Source organism: Python bivittatus, unplaced genomic scaffold (assembly GCF_059951505.1).
Source record: "Python bivittatus isolate LINGU-HERP-01145 unplaced genomic scaffold, Pbiv_v1 ctg000480_np1212, whole genome shotgun sequence".
Lineage (NCBI taxonomy): Eukaryota > Metazoa > Chordata > Lepidosauria > Squamata > Pythonidae > Python > Python bivittatus.
In genome coordinates, this window is record NW_028277075.1 from 15,991,285 (window position 1) to 16,016,547 (window position 25,263).

General features: G+C 38.5%; 1 protein-coding gene across 5 annotated transcripts in view; it reads right to left on the bottom strand.

Moving 5' to 3' along the window:
- Nucleotides 1–211: 211 nt before the first annotated feature.
- NUBPL (NUBP iron-sulfur cluster assembly factor, mitochondrial) overlaps nucleotides 212–25,263 on the bottom strand; it is a 68,532-nt gene continuing 43,480 nt past the window's right edge. For 3 of the 5 annotated variants that reach the window (XM_025168612.2, XM_088145391.1, XM_088145392.1), the window contains exons 6-9: nucleotides 22,174–22,259; nucleotides 9,736–9,856; nucleotides 6,639–6,721; nucleotides 212–2,768 (exon numbers count right to left, since the gene is read on the bottom strand). In XM_025168612.2, the coding sequence (XP_025024380.1) occupies nucleotides 2,706–2,768; nucleotides 6,639–6,721; nucleotides 9,736–9,856; nucleotides 22,174–22,259 (353 nt within the window). In that variant the 3' untranslated portion in view covers nucleotides 212–2,705. The remainder of the gene's footprint in view (nucleotides 2,769–6,638; nucleotides 6,722–9,735; nucleotides 9,857–22,173; nucleotides 22,260–25,263) is intronic. The other 2 variants (XM_007431314.4, XM_007431313.4) reach the window with 2 other exon arrangements.

Genomic DNA, 25,263 nt, shown 5'->3' on the forward strand with positions numbered 1-25,263 from the left:
CCTCTACCACCCAAAACATGCCCACCGCCCCCCTACTGCCCAAAACATGCCCACCGCCCCTCAGCATCCTCCCACCGCCCCCCGGGGGCGGTACCACCCCCGTTGAGAACCAATGGTCTACACTGTGCCAGACTGAGGAAAAAACCCAAGACCCAGGGAAATTTACCTAGCTAATCAATCCATAAACTTGATTTGAATGTAGATAACCTTCAAGTTATCTATAATACTGTTATCATTTGAATTCATAAAGCATAATACAAAATAATAATAGATATTTGTTAGAGAATACAATCATAGAAATTCAGCTTGAATTCTGAAATTCTTACAATCCATAAAACCTTGCTCAGTTAAACATTGTCTAGTATATTTGTGTATCTTTTTACTTTATTTATTTGTATTTATGTGTATTTATTTATTTATTTAATTAATTTACAGTCCCATGCCAACAAACACAAATGCAAAACTTTAAAAGTACAGAGTAAGCCAGGTCTTAAACAATTAGTAATAAAAAGGAAATACCAACCAACTTCTGCAAGATCCTAGCAACATATTTGTGTATTTCATATATAAAAGAAAAGCGGTAACTTGAACTAAGATGTGGTTTAGCATAGTCAGTAAAACTTTTGTATGCACACGTATGTTTATGTTTATCAGCATGCATATAATAATAAAACATATATATTAAAACCTGTGTGTGCTGGATAAAATTGGCAATTAGATCTTCTGTTTATAGATCTGGGGCTATTACTCTCTTGTGAAACTATAATCATATGTTCAGTGATCAGTAATTAATTTTTATCACCCATTTCTTCCCTCAGCAGAACCTGCTGCTTCTACTTTAATGAGGAACTTGCTGCTGAATTTTGAGTTTACTCATGCTCGATATAAGAAAATGAAACAATTTGCTAAGACAATTACAATACAGGATTTATCGAGCATCAACTGACAAAGGATAATGCATAAAAGTAAAAACAGAGTTCTTTGAATTGCCTGTTATCTGATAGCTAAAAAATAATATCTGGCAATTTTATAATAACTCTTCACAGTAGAACAAATTAAGCATCTATTGTTTTGCATCCAAACTGTCAATTTTCATTTTAGTCCCATTATTTCATTTATTTTAAATTTACTACGTTTATATTTAACCATTCATATGAGAAATTAAAGCACGAGGTCCCCCCTTCATTTTATCCTCACCACAACTCAGTCAGACAAGTTGGACTGAAAGAGAGTGACTGGCACAACATCTTCACTTTTGATTAAACCAGTGGGAAAAGTTACTCATGGACAAGATGTCTTATCAATTTCAATGGTACTAAAGCAGATCTTATACAGACTGGATCAACTGTGACCATTCCCTGAGCAGAACTATTCTGTTAGCCCAGGTAAGCTCTCAAGATGCTGCTGAACTAAAAATCCCAGCAACTGTAGCCAGTATAAGCAATGTGTGATGTTGCAAGTTGCAGTTCCACAATACCTGGAGGATCAAAGGTTCCCCAGCTTTTTGCTAACAGAAAGGAAAAGTGAGATAATCTTGGCTGACTATACCCTTGCTCTGAAGTTCCCAGCACCACTTCCAGAAAGTCTCACTTGCTGGAGCAGATTTTGGAGGGCCATAAAAAAGGGGAAATTGGCAAAGACTGTTGTCCTCCAATGTAAATTCACTGCTGCATCAAACACCTCCCATAGATGGGAAGGTTCACTTAGTTCACAGAGGTCATAGTTTGGATCCAAACCAGTGTCTGTATTTTAAAACCAAACATATGACAGAAACAAATAGTTCCCTATGTATGGTGATCTTTTTGATATTTGTCAGTCTCTGTAATAAATACAGATAAACTTGGGACACCATTCTCTAAATTTTTTTTCCACATTTCACAAAGGACTCTTGACAGATAAATGGAAGATGCTGAGTACCACAAATTAGTTAGATTTTTAGTTCATCTTGATGTGATCTTGATACTGAATACTTTAAGTGTTCACTTTGACAACTACAGCCATCAAGAATCTTCCAGACCCATCTTAGCTGAGTGTATATATAATACTCATTTCTCAAGACTGTACTCAATGCATCTGATTAAATGAATTGTAATCAATGAAAGCTTATATCCTAATGAGTTTATTAGTCTTTAAAGTACCACAAGATTGGTTGGTGTGGGTCTTCCGGGCTGTGTGGCTGTGTTCTGGAAGTCACAGCATCTGTGACTGGCATCTTCAGAGGGCAGGAACACAGACAAGACACCAAAACAAGCAGCCACTCGTTAACCTAAACCCCATCCCCCACCCCTTCAGGCACCCTCGCTGATCTCTATAAATATCCACAACAGGGTCACATCATTCTGGGCACAGAGAGAACTGCTCCTGTCTGTGCTCCTGCCCTCTGAAGATGCCGGTCACGGATGCTGGCGAAACGTTAGGAAACAAAACTTCCAGAACACGGCCACACAGCCCGGAAGACCCACACCAGCCATCGTATTCTGGCCGTGAAAGCCTTCAACAATACATTACCACAAGATTCTTTGTTGTTAACTGCTGGAAGACTATCCTTAACTTATTGAAATTAAAGGAGATAAGTATGGATATTAAAATATGTAACTGTAAAACTTTCCATAATACATAGTCATCAAATATGTTATTTATTTTGCTACATCTTAAGTCACATCTCAATGATAAAATTCAAGTCCCAGGTCTTCAAATTGATGGTTTTAAATTGGAAAAAGTGACAGTCTTTTCACTATTTCAGCGGCAATCTTCAAATAGGCTTGAGCCTGCAAAATATTTACAAATTCATCATATTAATATCCTAGATTAGAATGGAATACAATATATTTCTTATAAAACAGGAGTACAAATTGCTTGCCAACACCTGACTAATGTTATGGGGTAATTAGGTACATTAATTGTACCCAAAAAGTGGCCAATAGCAAAACATTGACAAATAATGCAGGAATTATGATGTAACAATTTAGTCTGGGTCTATGGGATGAAGAGATCTTTTATCAGAGAGTCAGAAATCCTTCCCATGTCCATTATGCAAGGCTCAGGCATCCCCTATAATTCTTTAAAAGTGGCTGAAATTTTGCAGTACTGTCATTAATGAAACATTTCAGCAATATCACCCCCAAATTCTTATACAAGGACACCAGATCATGCAAGAATGTCTGAATCTTACTAAACCTGGAAAATTGATGAAAAGTTGGACATTTTTAATATTAATTTACATTTAATTTGGGGAGTCTACAGGTAACACTAGGGATATTGCAGATGTCCAGGTACAATGTTGCTGACTTCTGCTTATACTATGTACACTTAAATATTGGTAGTGTTATTGGCAAGAAAAGGGTCCCTAAACAGAAATGATGGACAGGCAAAGATAAGTGAGAAAAGGACTTTGATGGTAGACATGGGGTAAAGTACTATGGTGTGAAGGAAAACTGTGTCTAAATAAGGCAGATATGAGTAAGTAACCACAGTGAAGGAAGGTGAAAGAGGTATAGCTCTGAAGAAGATAAGAGTCAAGCAAAAGGAAGCTGAGTGAAAATCTCACACTGAGCCCATAAAAAGAATACATTGATTGCTGTTGAAACTAAAACAAAATCAACCAAGTTGGTATTTGAGACCAAGATACTGGATGCCAGGAATGTCAAGAAGACATCTGGAGTATCAGACTTCTTGAATTAATGATCTAAAAATGTTTGGCTGTTGCTCATCAGCATAAACTGGTTGTATGAGTTAGTCATGTTCCTGGGGAGGGGGGAAACCTAGACCAAAAGCATAACAAGAACCAAAATTCCCACTAACTCAGAGTCTTATTCATATTATACATGTGCTTCACAACTTTTAACATCATGGTTTGGAGGGATTTTATGAGCAAAATGGATGCTTTAATAGGTGCTTGTGGATGCTAAGACACCCATTTTGCCCTTAAAAACTCTGGGATACTTAAGAAGTGTATGTGGTAAAATAAGAGAATAAGTCAAGAATGAATGGACACTGATGAATGTGGATTGAATATGAAAGAGTGTCCAGTGTGAAAGACATATGTTGGTGTGGTTTGGCTGAGTAGAGAGAATGAATGAGGATTGAATTGCAGAATTTATTAAGAAAGAGTGAATGGGTTGAGAGGAAGGGAAAGACTGAGAAAGTTGTGTTTGGATGGAGTTGATAAAAATAGAAGTGAGAAGTTGAAAGAACAAAAGGTGATGCATGAAGGTAAATGGACTATGGTGTAAGCAAGCATGATTTGTAAGGGTAGAATACTGTGGGAAGTAGGATATTGAACAGTGTTGGTATAATCAAGTTCGATCTAGCTGTCTGTCTGTCTGTCTGTCTGTCTGTCTGTCTATCTATCTATCTGAATTCTTACCCACCATAATTCTAAGATTCTTGGTGGTTTACAATAATAAAGATATAAAAATACAATTACATAATCATAAAACCATAGTTACGATCATTCGAGGTGTTAGGCATCACTGAAGGCCCTTTGGAGCAATGCTGTTTTGAATCATTTCTAGAAAGGCCAAAACCATGGAGGCCAACCTCACTTCAAACAGGAAGCAAAGTGTAGGCATGCCATAAAAAAACAGCCCTGTGGTATGTATTTTGCAGAAATGTGGGATTACTAATAATTTCTCTCAGGATAAATAAGTAGGATGGATTGATTTCGGCTGGAGGAGGCTATCCTAGTTTTAGCCATGTTTCCTTTTCTTTTTCTTATCTCAGACCTTTAATTTCTTTGGCTTAATATTTCTTACTCATTTTCTGCACTTGCAATACACTGCTTACCCCAAAAAGTAATAGCATGATGGATATGCATGCATGCATGCATTTTAATGGACCATTTGTCTGACAATAAAACTGCATTCAACTATCATGAATGCCATCATTACTAAAAAACATAAGAGGAAGTGCAACAAGAGAATGTTAGTATGAAAAATTGAAAGCAGAAATATACAGCTCACATTTATCATTCAGAACTGTCTTCATATTAATATAGTATATGCTCACTACAGGTATTTTTCCCTTCCCTTTTGCTTTGGAGTTTCTAAGGGAATTACTACAGATCACATTTCTGCAAAGCAAGGATCCATTTCCCCTACCAAATAAAAAAGTTGACAGTTTAACACTAATCATTTCCTGATTAATTTGCTGACCAAACACTTAAATATAGCACAAACAGAAGGCAGAAATATTTTCATGAATCAATAGATGACCAAAGATCTACTGATCATAGAGGTTTAGTGTTTTATAGCTTTACAGATCTTTAGGGTCAAAATCCTACCACAAATTCTAATCTTTAGCTACTTCCTATGATGCAATTTCCATTCTAAAGAAATTGGAAAACACAGTGCAACTTGTCTACTTGTGAGCCAAATATATATCAACTAGCATCATGGCATAAATTAAGATGTAAATTCAAGATGAATTTTACACTGAATTCTCTGAATTAAAAAAGAACAATTATAGAATTTCTTGGTATGTTAGAACCAGAATAGAAGTGACATGGAACCATTTCTATAAATATGCAGACAAACCTACACATTCTAGACTCACACTCAAAGAGAGAATGTGGAAATCTGCGGTCAGAAAACACAACTCTGAAGAGAGTCCCACTAAACTCAAAAATCAGGAGAAGTTTGGTAGCACCTTTTCACACACAGATTTTATTAAAAGACATAAACTTTTATAAACTACAGCTCACTTCATCAGATGTATAGAGTAAATTCAGTGACTCTTACTCCTAGGGACTTATTTATAGACTACTGCCACGCTGCAGATGGATTTGTTTAGGTCAATTTACATCATTTATCATGGGATGGAAACTGGGCAAAAGATCCTTGGGGTAATGAGTTGGTTTTTTGTTCTGTTTGTAAACAGGAGACAGGTCAATGGAAGCCTTTATGTTGAACTGCAAGCACAATTAATACCCATGCATGCTTACTCTACAATAAGTCTTACTGAGTTCAGTGACTCTTACTCTCAGGCAAGTATACTTATGATGTGCAGTGTTGTTCATTCAATGGGCCAGCCTCATTCTCCTTCATCAATAATAGATGAGTGTCTGTAATGGAGAGATTCTCCATGGAATGAGTCTCCACCGTCAACTTTCACCCTCTATATCTGGAGAACCACAAGAGGAGGACTAGTGTGTTCATACTGAAGCAAGGCCAGCAAATTCTCCCCTTTTCCTGATTCTGGTTCAGGCTCTTTCATTATTTGCACTTTTGGCCTATTTACTCCCTTCCTGTAGGGCCTTCCTCTATGACTCTTCTCAGTGAATGGACCTCTCCATGTTCTCAGGCAATTATATGGGGAGGGAGGAGCCTCTTTTCCTGTCAGGTAAATACAATATCACTAAGTAGGGTCAGACTTGCTTTAAGAATAAACTGAAAAAATAGTCAGTGTTTAATTATTAAATATTATTGAAAACATCACTTTCTGCTGCTTTTCTTCCTATACAAAAATCTTAACTACTGTCTAGTATTCCCTGCTGAAATCATGGCTAAATAGTCATTATTAAAGAAATAGAGACTAATAAGATAAGAAAACTCAGCTCTGTTGAAATCCTTTTAGCACAAAAATAACAATTTCTAACCAAACAACATCTACATTCAAACAGCTTATTACATTAAACTCACCACACTGCTCTGGGGCTGTGAAATGACAATAGGTTTGCCAACATCAGATGTTTCTCTTATGTGAACATGTAGTGGAATGTCACCTATATTAAATATAAGAAAATTGGCACAAAGGTTGAGTGTTACACACATGTTCTTAATTGAAGTAGTACAAGTAGTACACCTGGTGTCATATTTCAGAAGTATTAGAAATGAGCATTAGTCAAGCCTTGCCAAAGTTTTGGATTATTGTTTAGATTATTTTAAAAAGAGACTGTTTCTGAAGATGGCTGAAAAATGATGCTCGGTTTCTCTTGTCTGCTAAAATTATCTAATAACTGGGTGGGGGAGAGACAGATATGACCTATTTAGGATGATAAGAAAGCATGCCAGATCTGCATGCACCACTGAGCACCGATTTCTCTTCAACTCAACAATCTCCATTTTACTTTTCAGCTAAGTTGGCTCTGAAGGAATCTGTACTGTAATACATGTATTTGGTGGCCTGCTATGTAAAAATCAAGCCCAAAACTCTACTGAGCAGATGCTATATCTTGTAATGCACACAAAAATAAATTCACAGTAAAATGTTCCAGTGTACAACTTATTCATGCAATACATTATTCTTCAGCACTGCATTTTATTCCCTACTGATTTCCAGTAGTATAACATTCTAATCAATATTCAAACGGATGCTTAAATATTTAATCACCAAAATGAAAGTGTTATTGTTATTAGACAACTACTGATTTAAGTGCTAGTTAGATATTTAATTAATTTTCCCTCCCGACTGTTAACTGTATATTGAATTTTTCTACTCAGTAGGCAATTGCCACAGAAATAAAGAAAAACTGCATAATAATACTCAGAATCATCTCATTAAAAAAATTCTTTGCAGAAAATTAACTTTTTAGATTTAAATAATTCCATTATGCAAAAACTGATTGTAAAATCAAATCTACACCTAAACAGAACCACAAAAAAGAGGTGTCCTTTCCAACACAGCTGAACAAATGACTTTAAAGGTAAAAGTTGGCATACAAGATTTCTTCTAAGGAGTGGGCAAGGCAATTAGGACCTAAAATGCTGCATTTGTGATGGCATTGCCAGCAACTTTCTGGTGCTGTTACTGCAAATATGTAGTAAAGCAGACTAAGTCAATCTTAGGTTAAAATAAAACATCTGTGTCAGTTTCTTACATGAATGCAGTATTTACTGAAATTCTGACAAAAACTGGTAACAAGTATAAACAGTTTTTAAAATACTCTTTCTGGGGCTATGCAGGTCAAGATGGTTGGATGTTGGAAGTGCTTACCATTTTTTGTCTTTTAGTCTTTTGCATGCTATAGGTCTATGCCATAAATCTTACAGTAGGACCATCTGGTTGTGCACTTAGCACAGGTCACTCCTCACTATTATTTGCTTTCAGATATAAATGGATGCATGCTTGTCAAGTGTAATAAGGAATTTTCTCTAACATGGGAGATTTTGCCACCAGATGTTTTGTGTTGGCAGTTGAACACAAACTGGCTTTCAATTCTCGGTATCCATCCAGCAGACAGCTTAACTCACCAAATGTATAGATTATGGACAGTTCTGTCTACCAGATCTGTCAGTCCTGAATATTTCTATGAAGGCATTTTATGTTTTTGTTTGAGTGGCTTCTAAGTTCCAATCTGAATAAACCAATGTAATTACAGGTAGTCCTTGGTTAATAACCATTCATTCAGCGACTGTTCAAAGTTACAACAGCACTGAATGAGCGGTACTTACAACTGGTCCTCAAAGTTCTGCCCATCCCACATCATCATGATCTGGGCACTGGGCAACTGGCTCACACTTATGATGGTTGCAGTGTCCCACGGTCACATGATCGTTATTTGTGGCCTTCCGTGCCACCTTCCCACAAGCAAAGTAAATGGGAAAGACAACAGGGAAGGTCACAAGATGCTCCTGTAATTCACTTGCACTCCCATGGCTTTTTCTCCTGAGGAGCCCAGTTATGGAGTATAAGATCCTGGGAACCTCATACTCTGTAGTGTATGCGCGCCTATAGCAACCCCCCTCGCAGCAGCCTCCTGCGCACCCTCCCCCACCCAGCAGCAGCCACCCCTGGATCACTGTGCTGGACCACAGCAGCCATTTACCTACCTGCCAGTCTGCTTGCAAGCCACCTGGGACTTACGACTTCCGGCTGGCTTCCCCACTGACTTTGCTTGTTGGAAGCTGGGAAGAAGTTGCAAGGAGATCCTTGCTTAACAACCCATGATCCTTGCTTAACGACAGCAATGGGGACTGCCAGGATTGCTGTTGCTAAGGGATACGGTCACATGACATCGCACATCACTTAGCAACAGAAATTCCAGTACCAATTACCACTGTTAAGTAAGGACTACCAAACTGGGTCTCATATATATTTGGTGCAGTGGCTAAGGCATCAGGCTAGAAACCAGGAGACCCTGAGTTCTAGTCCCACCTTAGGCAGCTGGGTGACCTTGGGCCAGTCACTCTCTCTCAACCCTAGGAAGGTGGCAAGGGCAAACCACTTCCAAAAAACCTTGCTAAAAAAACTGCAGGGACACGTCCAGGCAGTTGCCAGGAGTCAACAATGATTCGAAGGCATTTTCAGGTGCAAGTATCTTATTTACCAGTTTAGTTATCTTATGCATTGCTGGTATATTGCACATATATCTTTAAAAGTTGCAACATGATTCATGACATAAAGCCAATGAAACACAATATAGTATACTTAGGAGGTAGTGGTTGTATATATTAGGACAAGTACATTCCCATCTACTGTTCACTTTTGTTATTTCCAAAATGGATCCAATTTCTTTAGAATAAAAAAAGTTCTACAAATGTAATACTTGGAAATCCAGTAAAACTTCAGTAAAATTTGCACTTGGAAACAAGTGTACTACTTGCAAAATGTGAATTAATTGGATGGGGTATTTCATATATCACAGTAGCAGCAATGAACACAATGCAGCAGCACAATCCAGGTTTCTACCTGAGAGAATCATATTTAGTTCCATTAAAATCAACACATATCAACAAAAAACTATATTGCATTCTATTTTGTCTAACACAGGAATTATTTTAAACCACATATTCTTACCTAAAATATCTATACCGATATTCTTGGCTAATTTCTTCACACCATCAGCTCCAAAAATATGGGTTTCATGTTTGCATTTTGGACACTGAAAAACACTCATGTTCTGTATAAGGCCTAATACCTGGCAAATTGTTTAGAACAAAAACAAAGCAGAAACAGATTTAATACTATAGAAACAATAAGTTAAAAGGTCAGTTTCATCTATTTACCCAATTTGATAGAAATAAACCCAGAAATATTTCCTAATCAGAAAAAAAAAAACCCACTGCATTTATATACCAGCATGCCCTGTTCAACAATCCTAGACAAATGCCAGTTTCCCTGGGAGATTAAGAGTTCTGGTAACTCCCTGTTTATAAATTAAAATCCATTTGAGCAGGAAGGAAGAAAATCAGTAATTGTCAGGCTGGAACACTGCAAAACAAATGATAGCAACCCAGAGCTCTCATTCAAATGAGCTCTCATTCAAATGTCTCATATGGGCTCACCTTCAGTAACTGTTAATCAGATGGACATTTATTTAGAAGTAAGCCCCAGTCTGCTCAATGGGATTTATTCCCAAATTTGTATCTTTAAGACTGTTACATATAGGAGTTGCCAAAATCTATTGCTTTGATTGCTCATTGAATTAGCGTTGATTCTGCAGCAGCCAATAATCACTAAAAGTAATAGGAAAATAAAAAAAATAAAATAAAACACAACCAACATTATTTTTGCTCTTAAAAATGTGTGTTCACTGATACTCTGAAGGAGAAGGTGGCTGAGCCTTGATTTTCTATTCTCTCTACAAATCAAAGGCACATTTGAAAAGCAATTAACTTAATTATTTAAGTCATAAAAATGACACATTATTGACAGTGCTTATATTAGATGTAGCATTTCAAATGGTAAATGGATTAACATAGAGAATCTGTTAAATGCAATCTAACTAACTTCCCTGATAATGGTGACTAAAATGTCCATCCTTTTGGGAGTTTTGGGAGGAAAAGTCAAAACAGCACTCAACCTTTATATTAAATCTATTTACCTAAAATATTAAATTCTCCTGGTTTAATAGTTTTCTGAGTTTAGATTATAGTAGAGTGCCTGCAACGCACACAAGTTTATTTGCACTATTAGACTCAAATACAATGACCTCTTACTCAAGTACAGTGAACAACGGACAAATAAACTCCACCAAGCCTGACATGTATGTACAATGATGAAAACAAGGACAATTATTATGTACACTATTTTGGGAAAGCACAGGTGTGATACTGGGAGTTCATCCCTGCTACACAAAATAAAACTCAGGAAAAGGTTTTGAAGTCAGTCCAAACAAACCCATGGGTAGCTTTTTTCCAATACCGTCTGTTACACACATTTGATCTATAGTATATGTACTCTGAGAATGTGTTAGTACACTACTTAGACAGGTACTCCTCGGGTTACGATGGCTGCTGGGACCAAGATTGCTGTTGCTAAGCGATGTGGTTATAAAGCGCAACATCACATAACTGCATCGCTTAGTGACAATCCCAGCAGTCCTGGCTGCCATTGTAAACCTGAGACGTGGGGGTTGTTAACTAGGAAGCAGCAGGAGTCCCAGGTAAGGCATCCAGGGGTGCCATGGGGGGTGCGGTGGTGGTGGGGGAGTATGCTGTAAGTGAAGGGAAGCCATGGGAAGCAGGGTGCCATGCCAGGTGAGTGAAAGGAGGCTGGAGGGACTTACAAGAGCAACTTGCGACCTTGTGTGCCACCTTCCCCACTGACTTTGCTTGTGGGAAGCCAGTACAGAAGGTCACAAATGGAGATCCTGTGACTGTGGGGCACTGCAACAGTCTAAGTGCGAGCTGGTTGCCAAGCCCCCAAATCGCGATCGTGTGAGCGCGAGGATGGTGTAATGGCTGGAACTTTGAGGACCAGTTGTAAGTACCGCTGATTCAGCACTGTTGCAACTTTGAACGGTTGCTGAATAGGTGGTCGATAAGCGAGGACTACCTGTACTCCCTAGAGTGGGATGCAGGCAACTGTAAGTTGGCTTGCCAAACAATCTTTATATTAGAAATTCCAGCTTGCATAGAAAGCATGCACATGCTCAGAGAAAACTTGTGTTTAGGATGTACTTCTGGCATACTGGCCCAAACTGACCAGAACCAGTAGCAGAAAATGCTATTATAGTTATACATTCAATATCAAGCTTTATAGAGGCTATTCCTTCTTTGGCATCAGTTTGTCCACCAACAGTAAAGAAAGAACACTGGCCTGCCTAAGAGTGTAAGGTTTAGCAGTTAGAGTTGCAAACTCAAATCTTTAATAGGTTAGGATCCCAACATCTGAAGCAACATCTCTCCCAGTATGTGCCTACCTGAATGTTAAGATGTATAAGGGGATCCTCTTCAGCACCCCATAAGTATATGGAAATACTTGGAAAAGCCTTCCCTGTATTAGCACCTCAGCTTTGAAATACCCTTTTCCAGGCGGGGGGGAGGGAGGTCAAACTGGTACCAAACATGATCTCATATTTGTAGCTTAGTGTACACAGGCTAACCATGCCTTTTGTCCCTTAAGAGCCTCTTGGCCAGCATTATCGTGATTATTAAAGTGCCTTTTAAATTAAGTATTATTTATTCTAATTGGTGTTTTTGTTTTACCTTGGTCATTTTACGGATTGCAATCTGGATAGATGACAGACTATAAATACAGACTGATAAATAATAAATACACATGGTTAAGTGCACAACTTGCACAGCACAAAGAGCAGTGGTGAAAATGTGAGATTCTCCCCATTGCAGCAGGTTGGAAGAAGCCCCATTGCTGAAGAACTCAGGTTGACAAGTTGGGAAAATAATGTACATAACCAGAGACTGTACAAAGATTCCAGAAAGTAACTCCAATGTGCATTTTTCCTATTTGTGCAGTAATTTCAGGAAGATGAAGTCCTTTCAGTGTTTAGTTAAAACTAACAATGGGGTTGAAAGCAGTTTGCCAATTTTACCCTTTGGGGATAGAGATTTCAGGAGTGTCTTTTCTCTCTTCTTGTAGAACCAATACAGTACACTTAGTATAAGGCAATAATGACATCAATGTAATGTATTTCTTTCTTTCTTTTATATATACCACATACTGTACGTAAGTACCACTGATGCATTTTAACTTTGGATCCTAATGTTTACACATTTCAGCTAGAAAAGAAAATACAGACAAAAGATATGATTAGTATGCAAAACTTGACTAAACTTGCAGCAGTATACAGCCATCTGCATGAATGGGGGGGGGGCAGTAATTCACACATAAGTAGAGGTGTTTTAAACAGTTGGCATTGCACCTATTCACCTAGCCAAAGAAATAAGTCACTTTCCTGTTTAAAATAAGTTTTCACATTCAGGGCAATTGACAGCAGTGAAAACTGTCAAGCACATCTCTGGCTGCAAGCAATTCTATGTAAGGCTGCACTTGTCATATATACAGCAGAGAAACCCTTCCACGCCCACCTCCATCTGGTTTTCAGATCAGACTCCAGTGACCTAGACACTCTAGAGGGATTTCTCAGTTCCTATCACACACGTATCCACCCCACCCTCCACCTTTCTTGGTTTATTTATTCACTGAGCACTTTAAGAATGCTCAATTTACATTATTCATTATTTACAAAACTTCTGTAATTAGCTTTTCTCACACCTTTCTCATAAATAGTTTTGGTTTACATCACCAGAAGAATAGTTACAGTGAAGATTTCTTTATTATAACTTTCCTGGGCCCATCAGGCTTAAATGTGCAGGTCAAGTTTTAGTTTGAGACCTACATACTACCTTAGGTTGAACAGCATGTTTCCACACTCATGGAAATACAAAGGTCTCAGGCAGAAATTTTGAAAAACAGACTTTAGCTCATAGGACCCTGACACCCAGTACAGTGGTACCTTGGATCACGAACTTAATTTGTTCCGCGACTCTGGTCGCAACCCGAATTGGTCGCGACCCGAATCAAATTTTCCCATAAGATTCAACGTAAATACGGTTAATCCGTTCTGACCCCTCCGAATTTGGTCGCCAACCGATTTTGGTTGTGTCCCGAATCAAATTTTCCCATAAGGTTCAATGTAATTACGGTTAATCCGTTCTGAACCATATGTATTTTTTTTTTTAAACCACAAAAATATGACACAAAGTACAGTACAGTACACTATGAAGAGAGAGAACGCTAACCTTGCTTGAGGTGTGGAGGACAGGAAGGCGGGAGGGGAGGCGGTTATTGTTTGGAGGGAGAGTCCCCCTCCCTACAGGAAGCCACGACCACGTGTCATGGCAGGGAAAATGGCCGCGGATCCTGTTCGTCACCCGATGTGGAGTTCGTGGACGGAAGCAAAATTTTGCGAATGGTGCTGTTCGTGACCCGAATTGGTCGTGAACAGAAGCGTTCGTGACCCGAGGTACCACTGTAACTATTTGCCATACCTTTTAAAAAGTAGATTGAAGTCTCCCCTTGCACTGCTATGAGCTCCCCCCCCCCAAAAAAAATGCCAGGGTGCAAAATTTTGAGGTAGTTAAGAGCTACAGAGATGGGATAATCATGTAAAGTGGGTCAGGTTTCTGTAGGATATTTTCCTTCACTTTGAGATGGGCATTTGGGCTCTTTTTCTTGGTATTTTGCAGATGGTAATCTCTATAGAACCATGGCTGATCTCAAAAAAAAAAAAAAAAAAAACCCTAAGTAGGTCAGACTTGGGTAGTACGTGGGCAGAAGACCACTAGAAAATACCAAGGTTACAGTATAGGATAGATGAGAAGTAAAAAATAAAAATCCTGTAAGACGGCAATGGTAAATCAGCTCCATGTTGTTGTAAACACCCCTACACGTTCAGTTGATTTAAGTTCAACTCAAGGGGTCTTTACTTTTGTTTTAACTGTACAAAGTCTATTTGGGATCACATGCTATAGTATGTTTCACATGTTTATTGCATCAAAATGCTGAGAAACAGTACCACAAATTTTCTGCAATTGCAAACGGATCTGAGAGTCATCCCCAAAAGTTTCCAGGGACTTCCTAGGGCTTTGGGTTGCTCATTCAGGATATGCCTTATTGCATTCATTCCTGTACTAAGAATATTTTAGGCTTATTTCATAATGTTGCTTGATTATCAATATTTAACATTTATATTAGACTCTGTATCCATATGTATACTTTAAAGCACTGGAAAGAACATTTCCCAAAGTTAAAAATCACCTACTATTGCTATGTTTGCTTTGAATAAAAGAGAGGTAGAAGGCAATATTTTTAATAACCCACTCCTGGAAAGTGATTTCTGGATGTTAGATATTATTTTAGGCAGTCTTTTCCATTATTACCCAGTTGGGTTATTTTGAACACGCAGAGCATTTCTAACAACATAATAATGTTTTAAAGCCTTTTTAGACAGTCTGTGTAAGTATTTTCACATGTGGTCTAAGGTATTGGGGTGGGAAGCCACCTGGAAATAACTTTTTAAACAAGATCTGTAGTTATTATTGCTAGGTATCAAACGGAATCCAGTATCTGATAATAATTATCTTACTACAGATACTGGCACTAAGTATCAAAAATCTGGTAAATACTCAACTTTTGCAAAGGATTTTATACTTCCCTATCAGTGCTTATTATCTCATTCACATAAATTTCAGTTTTTAGGATAAATCAGCAAAACACTTTAGGCATAGCTGGACTTTAAGTAGCAAAACAGTTGCTATCATTTAATAAGCTACATTTCTTCAAGAAACGTTTTATACAAATGATTCATACCATTCTTAAGGCACTTCTACACAGCCACCATTTCCACCCCTCTAACTCTCTAAAGCATTTGAAGCCTAACAGTGGTTGCCTTCATATCCACCAGTTTGAAATGCCGAAAACATCAAAGTGTGCCCTTGGGCTGACCAACAGGAAAAAACAAGGAAAAACATTCAGTCAACACCCCACTCTGAACCTGTGTGTCCCAGATTAATCAATACTTCTCACTCTCCACTTCTTATAAAAGGAAATAAAATTAACTGTTAACAGCACTCCTTCCATGTTGCTTTGATATATGAGGGAAGGCCATTTGTAAATAGCATCCACCTTGCCACCATTTCTTTGTTAAATTTTAAAGCTTCCAAAAGCTAAAGCATTTCAGTGGAAGGGGAGACAATGAGAAAATCTACTGCTCACAAGCTCCACAGAGTTGCACCACTGACACTATCACAACCACCCCCCTGCCAAATTTAATCTGGTTTCAAATAAGTTTTAGCAGTCGCAAAAAAATTAAAATATATAGTTGTGTGGACAGATCTGGAGCTGGTTAAGAGATCTGGTACTCTTAATGAAATTTAATTATTCATTAGATGAATTATTATTATCCATAGGTAATTGTATGCTAAGATTATCAGACAGCTAGATCAATTAAGGCTACGCTCAAAGTCTTGTTAGTGAATTGATTTCATAGTTATTGTTTATCTGGCCTTTCAAAATCCTTCTCCAAATACATTAATTGTTTATAAGTAAAGCACTAATATCAATCTGAAGATAGGAATGTGGTGGCCAAATTTGCTCAGAAGACATTATTAAGGGTGTTTAAAATAAAAAAAGGATGGTGAAGAGCTCTCAAATGGACTCTCCAAACTGAGACAGTGGTTAATAACTTGAATGTTGATCTAACATGCAGCTCTTATTGGGGGGGGGGGGGAATCTTGGATGAATGGTGAGAGAATAAGAAGTGATAAAGAACTGCTAACCACAGAACTCACTACCACAGGATGCCACTAATAGCTACCAATTTGAATTGTTTTAAGAAGAGATTAGACAAAGTTCAGTAATAATAATTATAAGAGTTTCATATCAATATCAAACGAGTATGCTTGTCAGTATCAGCTGCTGAAGAACACAATATACAGAATACAGATGTCAGTGTATTCAGCTCCTGCATTCCTAAAGGTACCTAACTGGCAAGCATGGATAGATCTGTCATGATCCAGCACAACTCTTACATTTTTGCATTAAAGCCAGCAGCATGCAAATCTTTGTAACTGACTTGCAACATATCTTTTAGAGAGGTCCCATTAACTTTTGGTCTTAGCTATTTCATAATGAGGCTTTTGTTTTGTTCTCAGGGACATTTTGTCCCAGATACCAGATACTCTGAGTAATTCTATGCAGAACTGGAAAAGATAAGCAGTCTTTTAATGGATTTTATTAAGCAGTTTCTTGATTCAGTAATGATATGTTCTTTTTTCATTTTTTAACTTTTTACTATAGCTATCAATAGCTCTGCCAACAGAAGTTATCGCCTCTTCTATTTCTTGTTTCTGATGAAAGCTATGTCAAGAAAAAAACCTATTTTGATCTGTGATCAAGCTTGGGTTTCAACAACATTAGAGCAGGGTGGCATTATCTTTCCAAAAACTGAAAGCCGGGAAAAAAGCTTCACCTCCTTTTGCTGCCTTCTCAACTATTTTAGGCTGGGAGGTCTATCTAGACTGGGAATCTTATCATTTTGCTTATAGAATATTGTAAAATAGAACATATGCTACTTGTGATATATATATATATATATATATATATATATATATATATTCATTCTAGTTTTATTGATGTTGAATTGCTTTGCAGCCCTGCTTGATTGTATTCACATTTGGCCTTCTTACACATTAATCTTTCTAAATATCCTAAGCTGTAGGACAAGACTCTCTAAGCTCGTTGGGTTAGTGAGCATATTTGGGCTAGTGAGCACATCTAGACTACTGTAATGCGCTCTACATAGGCCTGCCCCTGAAGAGTATTCAGAAGCTTCAGTTGGTCCAAAATGTGGTGGCCCACATGGGTTTGTGCAAGTCTAGATTTGCACATGTGTTACCTCTCTTGCGGGAACAGCATTGGTTGCCGATTTGCTGCCGGGTCCATTTCAAGGTTCTGGTTATCACTTTTAAAGCCCTACATGGCTTGAGGCCAGGTGATTTGAAGGACTGCCTTTCCCAATTACATCGACTCGACCCACAAGATCAGGGGAGCAGGGTATGTTGCGGGTCCCCCCCATTAAGTAGGTTCATCTGGCGGGACTGAGAAAAAGGGCCTTCTCCATGATGACTCCCTCCCTATGTGTGATGGAATGGATTTATGAAGGCCAGGCTCAGGGAGATAAGCGTGTTCTTAGCCCCCAGCAGGAGCATGGGAAGTTCAAGAAGATGAGGCTGGCACCTCCCTAAGGAATTCACGATGTTGTGGCTGGCTGGCTTGGGAACTAGGGTTCAGTCTGGGGAGATTTTCTGTCTGGAGGTTGTAGCTAATAAACGCAGCAGAACTGTATTTGCATTGTCTCTTGGAAGTCTTTGGCTGAACCTGACACTATGGAACATCACACCCCCGGAGATAACACCGGCCCCCACCTTGATACTCTTCTGAAGGGCCCTGAAGAAATGGCTTTGCCAGCAAGCCTGGGGATCCCAGGTTGATATGGAGCCCATCAAATGCCTAGTGTAAATGTGTTGTTGTTGCCAGGGGGTAGGGGATGTAGCGGGTTTTGTATTTGGGGTCTGATTTTTGTAAGCCACTCAGTCACCTTGTGTGAGTTAGGCGGCACTATAAATTAAATAAATAAATGACTGACTGACTGACTGACTGACGGACGACCTCAGGCATCCGTGTTGATAGCTGCTGTTTTAATCCTGTATGCCTGCCAGAGTCACTGGTGTGAGATGGGTGGTCATATTTTTATATCTATAATGAAAATATGTTATGGGTGGGCATCTTCACCTTGGCAGGTGTGGTCAATCACAAAACACTCACTTACCAGAGGCAAGTAAAGCTCTGGGCTCTAATCTCCCACCATTTTATTTTCTAAAACTGTTTTGAGGGTCTCTGAGGGGCACAGAGGCATTGTTGGAACTGTAAGTTTTGCTTGATGTTGTTTTATTTTGCATAATGTAGATTTCCCATTTTTTGAAAAATGAAAGAAAGTTGAGTACCAAGAACATGTCAGGGGATACATGATGGCTGAAGAGTCAAGGCTTTATTGTATATTGATTGCACTGCCTATATTGCCATTGTTTACCACCTAGACTTTATTTATGTATTCAGGTTTTTTTTTCTTGCCTGCCACAATTAAGAGCCTTTTGGTGGGTTACAATCATAAGAATAAAACGTCCACAGTACAATTACAGTTATATAACAATAAAAATAAAACACAAAACATAAAATTAAAAAGCAATAGCGTTAGATGAGTTCTTGAGATTGTTATTCTCATTTCTCTCTGAATATTGTCTTAGCCCATGCCTTCCTTTTTCACTTGTGTTAGACTATTTCATCACTCACATTTTCTTTACCCAATTATTACCATTTTTTCTGATGGCCTAGTATTTCATACAAAGATGTCAAAACTGTTTAATAGAAATGGGAATAAAACTATTCCCACCTTTTCTCCTCTGTATAAGTAAAAACTCAGTACAGCATTCTGGGCCCCATTCCAATCTAGCCTACTATCTTCTGCTGTCAGTTCAAATTTTCCAACAATTCTAATACAGGTTTATTTCTAGCATGACATCTGGAGCAAGATATTTCAAGGGGTGAACTCACCATTAAGAATATGTAATACTGAGGGACCCTTTCTACTTCCAGTTTTACTTCTATAATGTGTATCTTTCAGTAGGCAAGCCACATTTTTTGTGCACGAAGAGCAACGACTGGAAGTTCTAGGCCTGCAGGTAGTCATTACTTTGCACTCTCCCTTACTACTGGAGTGGTAACTTGAGTCCCAAAGTATGTTCTTTTAATTCCAACTTTAAAATGGCATTCAAACTAAATGTCTAAATCCTCACTTGTTTAAGATTTTCAGTATTAACCCCAAACAAACTTTTTTTTTTATATATATTGATGCATATATGAGTTTCAGGTTAATTTTTACTTCAATGTATTTAGGATACTAAATACTACATTTTGGTAAATAGGACATCCACAATTAATTTGCCAAACTATTTTATTTATTTGCTATTTTATAGTATTCAGCAACATTTATTCCCAAACATTCCATCTGTGTTTGAGGTTAGTATTATCGAAATAGTTGTGCACTGAAAAAATGATTTTTCTCATAAATTCACAGATATCCTGTATCTACCCAGTGATAATGGCTTCACAGTCCCTCAGATCTAGTTATGGTATAAAAACTCTGGAAAAAAGAAACTGAGACTTATGAGGAAGAGGTCTACAATTTGGAAAAATGGTATCTTGTTTGTGATAGTGTGTCAGGCAGAAATCTCTCCTAACACTTCCCTGAGATATCATAGTATGAACATGGACCTTTGGCATAGAAAGCATGTGCCCCGACCAATGACTATTCCTTAAAGGGGGACTCCAGACAAGTAGTTCACTACACCTGAAGGCCTGGATTCACATGGGGATTTCTTGACAAAAGCTGATGCAAAGAGTGCACTGGCCCAGCAAAACCTCTATGGGCATTTGATATAGCAAAAACATTTAATCAGTAGATGAGTATTTACAAGGGCATGAACATCTGATGTGATGAGACAAACTGGTATGAGAACAGCAGGAGCAGTAAAGGAGAACAAAAAATCAATAGAGTTGCAATTGCTTCATTCTAAATATGGCTATAGTTACATGACATTTTGATGAAATGTTAAAAACTCACCAATTAATATTCAAACAATTTGCTACCGAACTACAGTGGTTTTCTGACATGTACACAGTATTCGGTGACAGCATATGGAGTGATTTGCATTCTCAGTATATTGATTTTACAGAAAATAGTCTAAAAGTTGGAATAAGATATCTAGGTTCCCTCAAGATCACTGGCTCCCCCACTGTGGGCCATGGACACCTTGTGGGGCTATGTAGTTAATGCCAGGAGTATACAATCATTGCTCAGAATGAAGTGTGAGAGAGAGAAATATAAGACTGGACTAGAAGAGAGACTTAAAGGAACATCACCAGACTATACTCCCTTGAACTGTGCATGTGTGCAGTGGCACACAGCTGATGACCCTGTAGCACAGACCCGATGCAGAGGTGGCCACCAGCCACCAGGAACAATACATGAGGTGATCACCTCCCTCCCTGCAAAGTGTGATTAATAAGCCACTGTGTCCCACTCAGCCTGGCTCTGCTATCTGAGCAGCTACTGCTGGCTCACTACCAGCCTGGCTGTTGGGCTACAAAGTTGTCAGTATTTTCTGCCTTCTTCTCCGTGTGGTGGGGTAATCATTATATGGAACTAAGAATTCAGTCCTGGAGTCCTGAGACAAACAATTCCTCTGTTTCTTTTTCCTTCTCCTGAATTGGCTTCAGTTTTGATATTTCTTTGCTCCCAGATCTGACTTCAAAAGAACAAGCAGCTTAATAGAACTTTCATGTGACAATCCATAAAACCAATTTTCACAGAAAAGCTCTTAGCTGATTTCTGGCTACATTTTTGTTTGCACTATCTGCTAAAGCTGTAAACTACCTGAGGCTTTTCCCCACAAGACATGTATGTAAAAGCAGAATTTCTACACTTGTGGCACTGGAATTCTAACACCAAAACAAACTGAGTATGGAACCATATGTATCTCACGCCTTGTTGTGCTGCCTTATCATGGCAGGGAGATGTTCTTGGGAGGACGAAGTGTATGCCTAGAGTATATAATCCGAGGCATCATCCAAGACATGAAGCTTACCTCAACTGCCCAGCTAAAACAAGCAGGCACCTATATCGGGCAGCAATGAAGATGCTAGAGGTGCCTGATCATTTTAGTTACAACAGCAAATACATCATTTCATGCTGTGACAGGAGAAGGCAATGGTAAAATACTCCTTTCCTGAGAAAACCACATGGATAGGCAATATAAAGTGATTGATAGTGTGGATGATGAGCCCCTCAGGTAGGATAGCATTCAACATTCTACTAAAGTTGAGCTGAGGATTTTCAGAGTAGTAACGGTGTTTATGATGTGGTTATATTGAAGACTTCGGGAAGTCTAATTGCTGGCGCTATTATACAGGAAAAGAAAAAAGAAAAGCTGCAAAGACAGAATTATAGAGGGGATTTGGAATGTAAGAATTATGAATGAGGGAAAGCTCAGCACAATGAAAGATGACATGAATTGTCTATACACTGACATCTTAGGCCGCACTGAATTGAAATGGACTGGAATTGGACACTTTCAGTCAAAAGATCATACTATTTACTACTCAAGACAAAAAAACAAAGGGATGGTGTTACTTTCATAGCAAGGAAGGATACAGCAAGGACAGCACTTGGTACAATGCAATCAATGACCAAATAATATCAATTAAGCTTAATTGACGATCAAATAATATCAATTAAATGCTTATGTATTAAAGTTTACTAGGATATTAGGAATAATTTAAACATTATTTCAAAGATGTATCTTGCTGTAGGTTGCCCATTCCTAGTTTAAAAATACATCCATAATCTAGCAGAGTCAAAGAAGATGTACTTACTGGCACATTCACTTTTCTGAACATCTCAGCTCCTTTATGGGCATCTAATAAAGCTAGATCCTGTGGAGTAGACACAATTACAGCCCCTAGAAAGAAAGACACCCCTGTAAAAATCAGTATTAGTTTCATTCGGGTACTACAATTCCTAGAAGAATCTGCAACAGGTTCAGAATATAGATCTCTAATTAAAGATCAATGGTGGTTTTGCTTTACAAAAAAATGCTTCCATGCATGCATATCAGAGTATCTGATTATCACCAATTTCCCTGGCTCCTGCAGCCCTTAATGCCATTTGCTGTAAGAATCTACCCAGTTCTAAAGAGAGTCTTTCCAGAAGGGGGACTTTAGCAGGCAAAAGTGGAATGTGAAAAAGTCAGCACTCCAACTTGCAAGAATAAAACTGCTTTCAATTACTATATATTCCCACCTTTAATAATATTAAAATTTAATAATAATAATTATTATTAAAATAATCCAAACAGAAATGAGTAATAATGTCCAAAATAAAATATAAAAAATATTCAAGTAGCAATTAGTGACTAGGGGGAAAAAAAGGGTGCTGGAGAAAGAAAGAGAAGGGGGCTACCAGAATGCCCTCTTTATATATTTTTTATTTTTTGTCTGTTTTGCTTTTTAATTTTTTTTCTCAAATTCCCTTGTATGTGTACATATACAGGTGCTCCTTGCTTAATGACCATTTATTCAGCGACCATTCATTGCAACAGTACCATTCATTGCAACAGTACTTACAACTGATCCTCAGAGTTCTGGCTGTTGCAAAATCCCTGCAGTTACATGATTGCAATCCATGCACTCGGTACCCGGCTCGCAATTACGATGTTCCAGCATCCCACAGTCACGGGGTCACCATTTGTGACCATTTGCAAGCAAAGTCAGTGGGGAAGCCGCCAGGAGATCGCAAATGGTGACCACATAATGTTGTTGCTTAATGACCCACAGTGATTTGCTTAACAATGGCAACTGGGAGTGCCAGAATTGCTGTCTCTAAGTGGCGTGGTCATGTGATGTTGCACTTCACAACCATGTCGCTTAGTGCCAGCAATTCCAGTCCCAATTGCCATTGTTAACCAAGAACTAGTTGTATGTTTCTTTCTGTTTTTGCCTTTTTTTGTTTTTGCTTGAACTCTTTATTTAACCAATAAAAAAGAAAAGACATTAAAAAAAAAAAGAAATTTCAATGATTTTTAGATCACATCATTTTCAGTAAGAAACAATATTTAAGAAATGACTATATTGCATTTATGTTGTTGAAAATGCAGTGATATTAACACTTTATTTAAATATATCATTTCATTTTGGAAGTGATTACATGTATTACATGGGAGTGGATTTTTGGACAGGGAAAATGAATGCATAATCAAAAGATTGTTCAGCACTGGAAACACAAATGTATGGCTCAAACTATTTAGTGGTTTGCAGAACTGATTAATATAGATCAACTTTAATTTTTTGTTATATGTATGTCTGCAAATATACATTTTGCATGTTTTTGTTTCCTTTTTTCAATTTTTTCTTCTTTTATAATTGTGTGTATTCTTTTTTTTCTTTTTTGTATTTAGTGAATTGAAAAAAATATTTTAAAAAAACATGTGGGAACCTCCATTATTTTATAGCAAAACACTTTACCCTGCCTGAATATTTCTGCCCTCCCATCCTCCAGTGATTCCCAACATATTTTTAGGTAAAAAATATTTTTCAAATATACAACAATTTCACTGAGGAACAAGAATCAAACTTTTCTTCCCAAAGCAGTGTAGCACTGGAGGATATGTGAATATGAAAGCATTTTGATCTTTAAAATGAGCAACTATAACTTGAGAAATTGCTCTGTGTATCTATATATCTTGTCTAGTCCATGTATGTCTTGTCTTGTCCATCACAGTCACATGGAAACCACGATGAGGAGGCAAGGAATACAGCAACACCCAAGTACCACCAAAGGATAAGACAGGTCCTGAAGAGCCAGCTCAATGGGAAGAACAAGATCCAAGCCATCAACATGTACACCCTGCCAGTCATCAGATACCCTGCTGGTATAGTGAGCTGGTCAAAGGAGGACATGGAGGCTGCTGATGTGAAGATCTGGAAGCTCCTCACAATGTATGGAGGTGTCTATACACCCAGTCCAACACCCAAAGACTGTACACCAGCCATAAAGAGGATGGGCGGAGTCTGGTGAGTGTCAAAGCCACTGTCCTGAACAAAACTCAAAGCATCCAGGAGTACATCAGTAAGATGGCACCCAAAGATGAGCTGCTGAGAGAATGCCTGAGGCAGCTGCAGACATGGGAGGAAGTTCAAGCAGAAGAAATGCCATGGCAAGACAGGACCTTGCATGGTTTTTCCATCAACAGATAGCTGAGGTGGCTGACATTGGGAAATCCTACCAGTGGCTGGAAAGGGTTGGACTAAAAGAGAGTACAGAGGCACTGATCATAGCAGCACAAGAATAGGCACTAAGCACCAGATCCATAGCAGCAGGGGTCTACCACACTAGACAGGACCCAAGGTGCAGGTTGTGCAAAGAGGCCTCAGAGACAGTCCAACACATAGTGGCAGTGTGTAAGATGCAGGCAGGAACAGCATATACTGAATGGCACAATGCCAAGTAGCTGGCATTGTGTTTGTGTTTGGGAACATCTACACAGTGTATGGGCTAGACCCTCCCAAGTCCAGATGGAAGATTCCACAGAAGATCATGGAGAATAATAGGGCTAAGATCCTGTGGAACTTCCAAATCCAGACGGACAGGCAGGTACTGGCCAATCAACCAGACATTGTGGTAGTACAAGGACCACAAGACAGCAGTGGTGATAGATGTAGTGGTGCCAAGTGACATCAACATCAGGAAGAAGGAGTATGAGAAGCTGGAGAAGTACCAGGGCCTGAAGGAGGAACTAGAGAGGATGTGGAAAGTAAAGGCCAAAGTGGTCCCAGTGGTGGTAGGAACACTCGGGGCTGTGACTCCTAAGCTAGGAGAGTGGCTCCAACAGATCCCAGGAACAACATCAGAGCTCTCTGTCTAGAAGAGTGCAGTGCTAGGAGCAGTTAAGATACTGTGCAGGACCC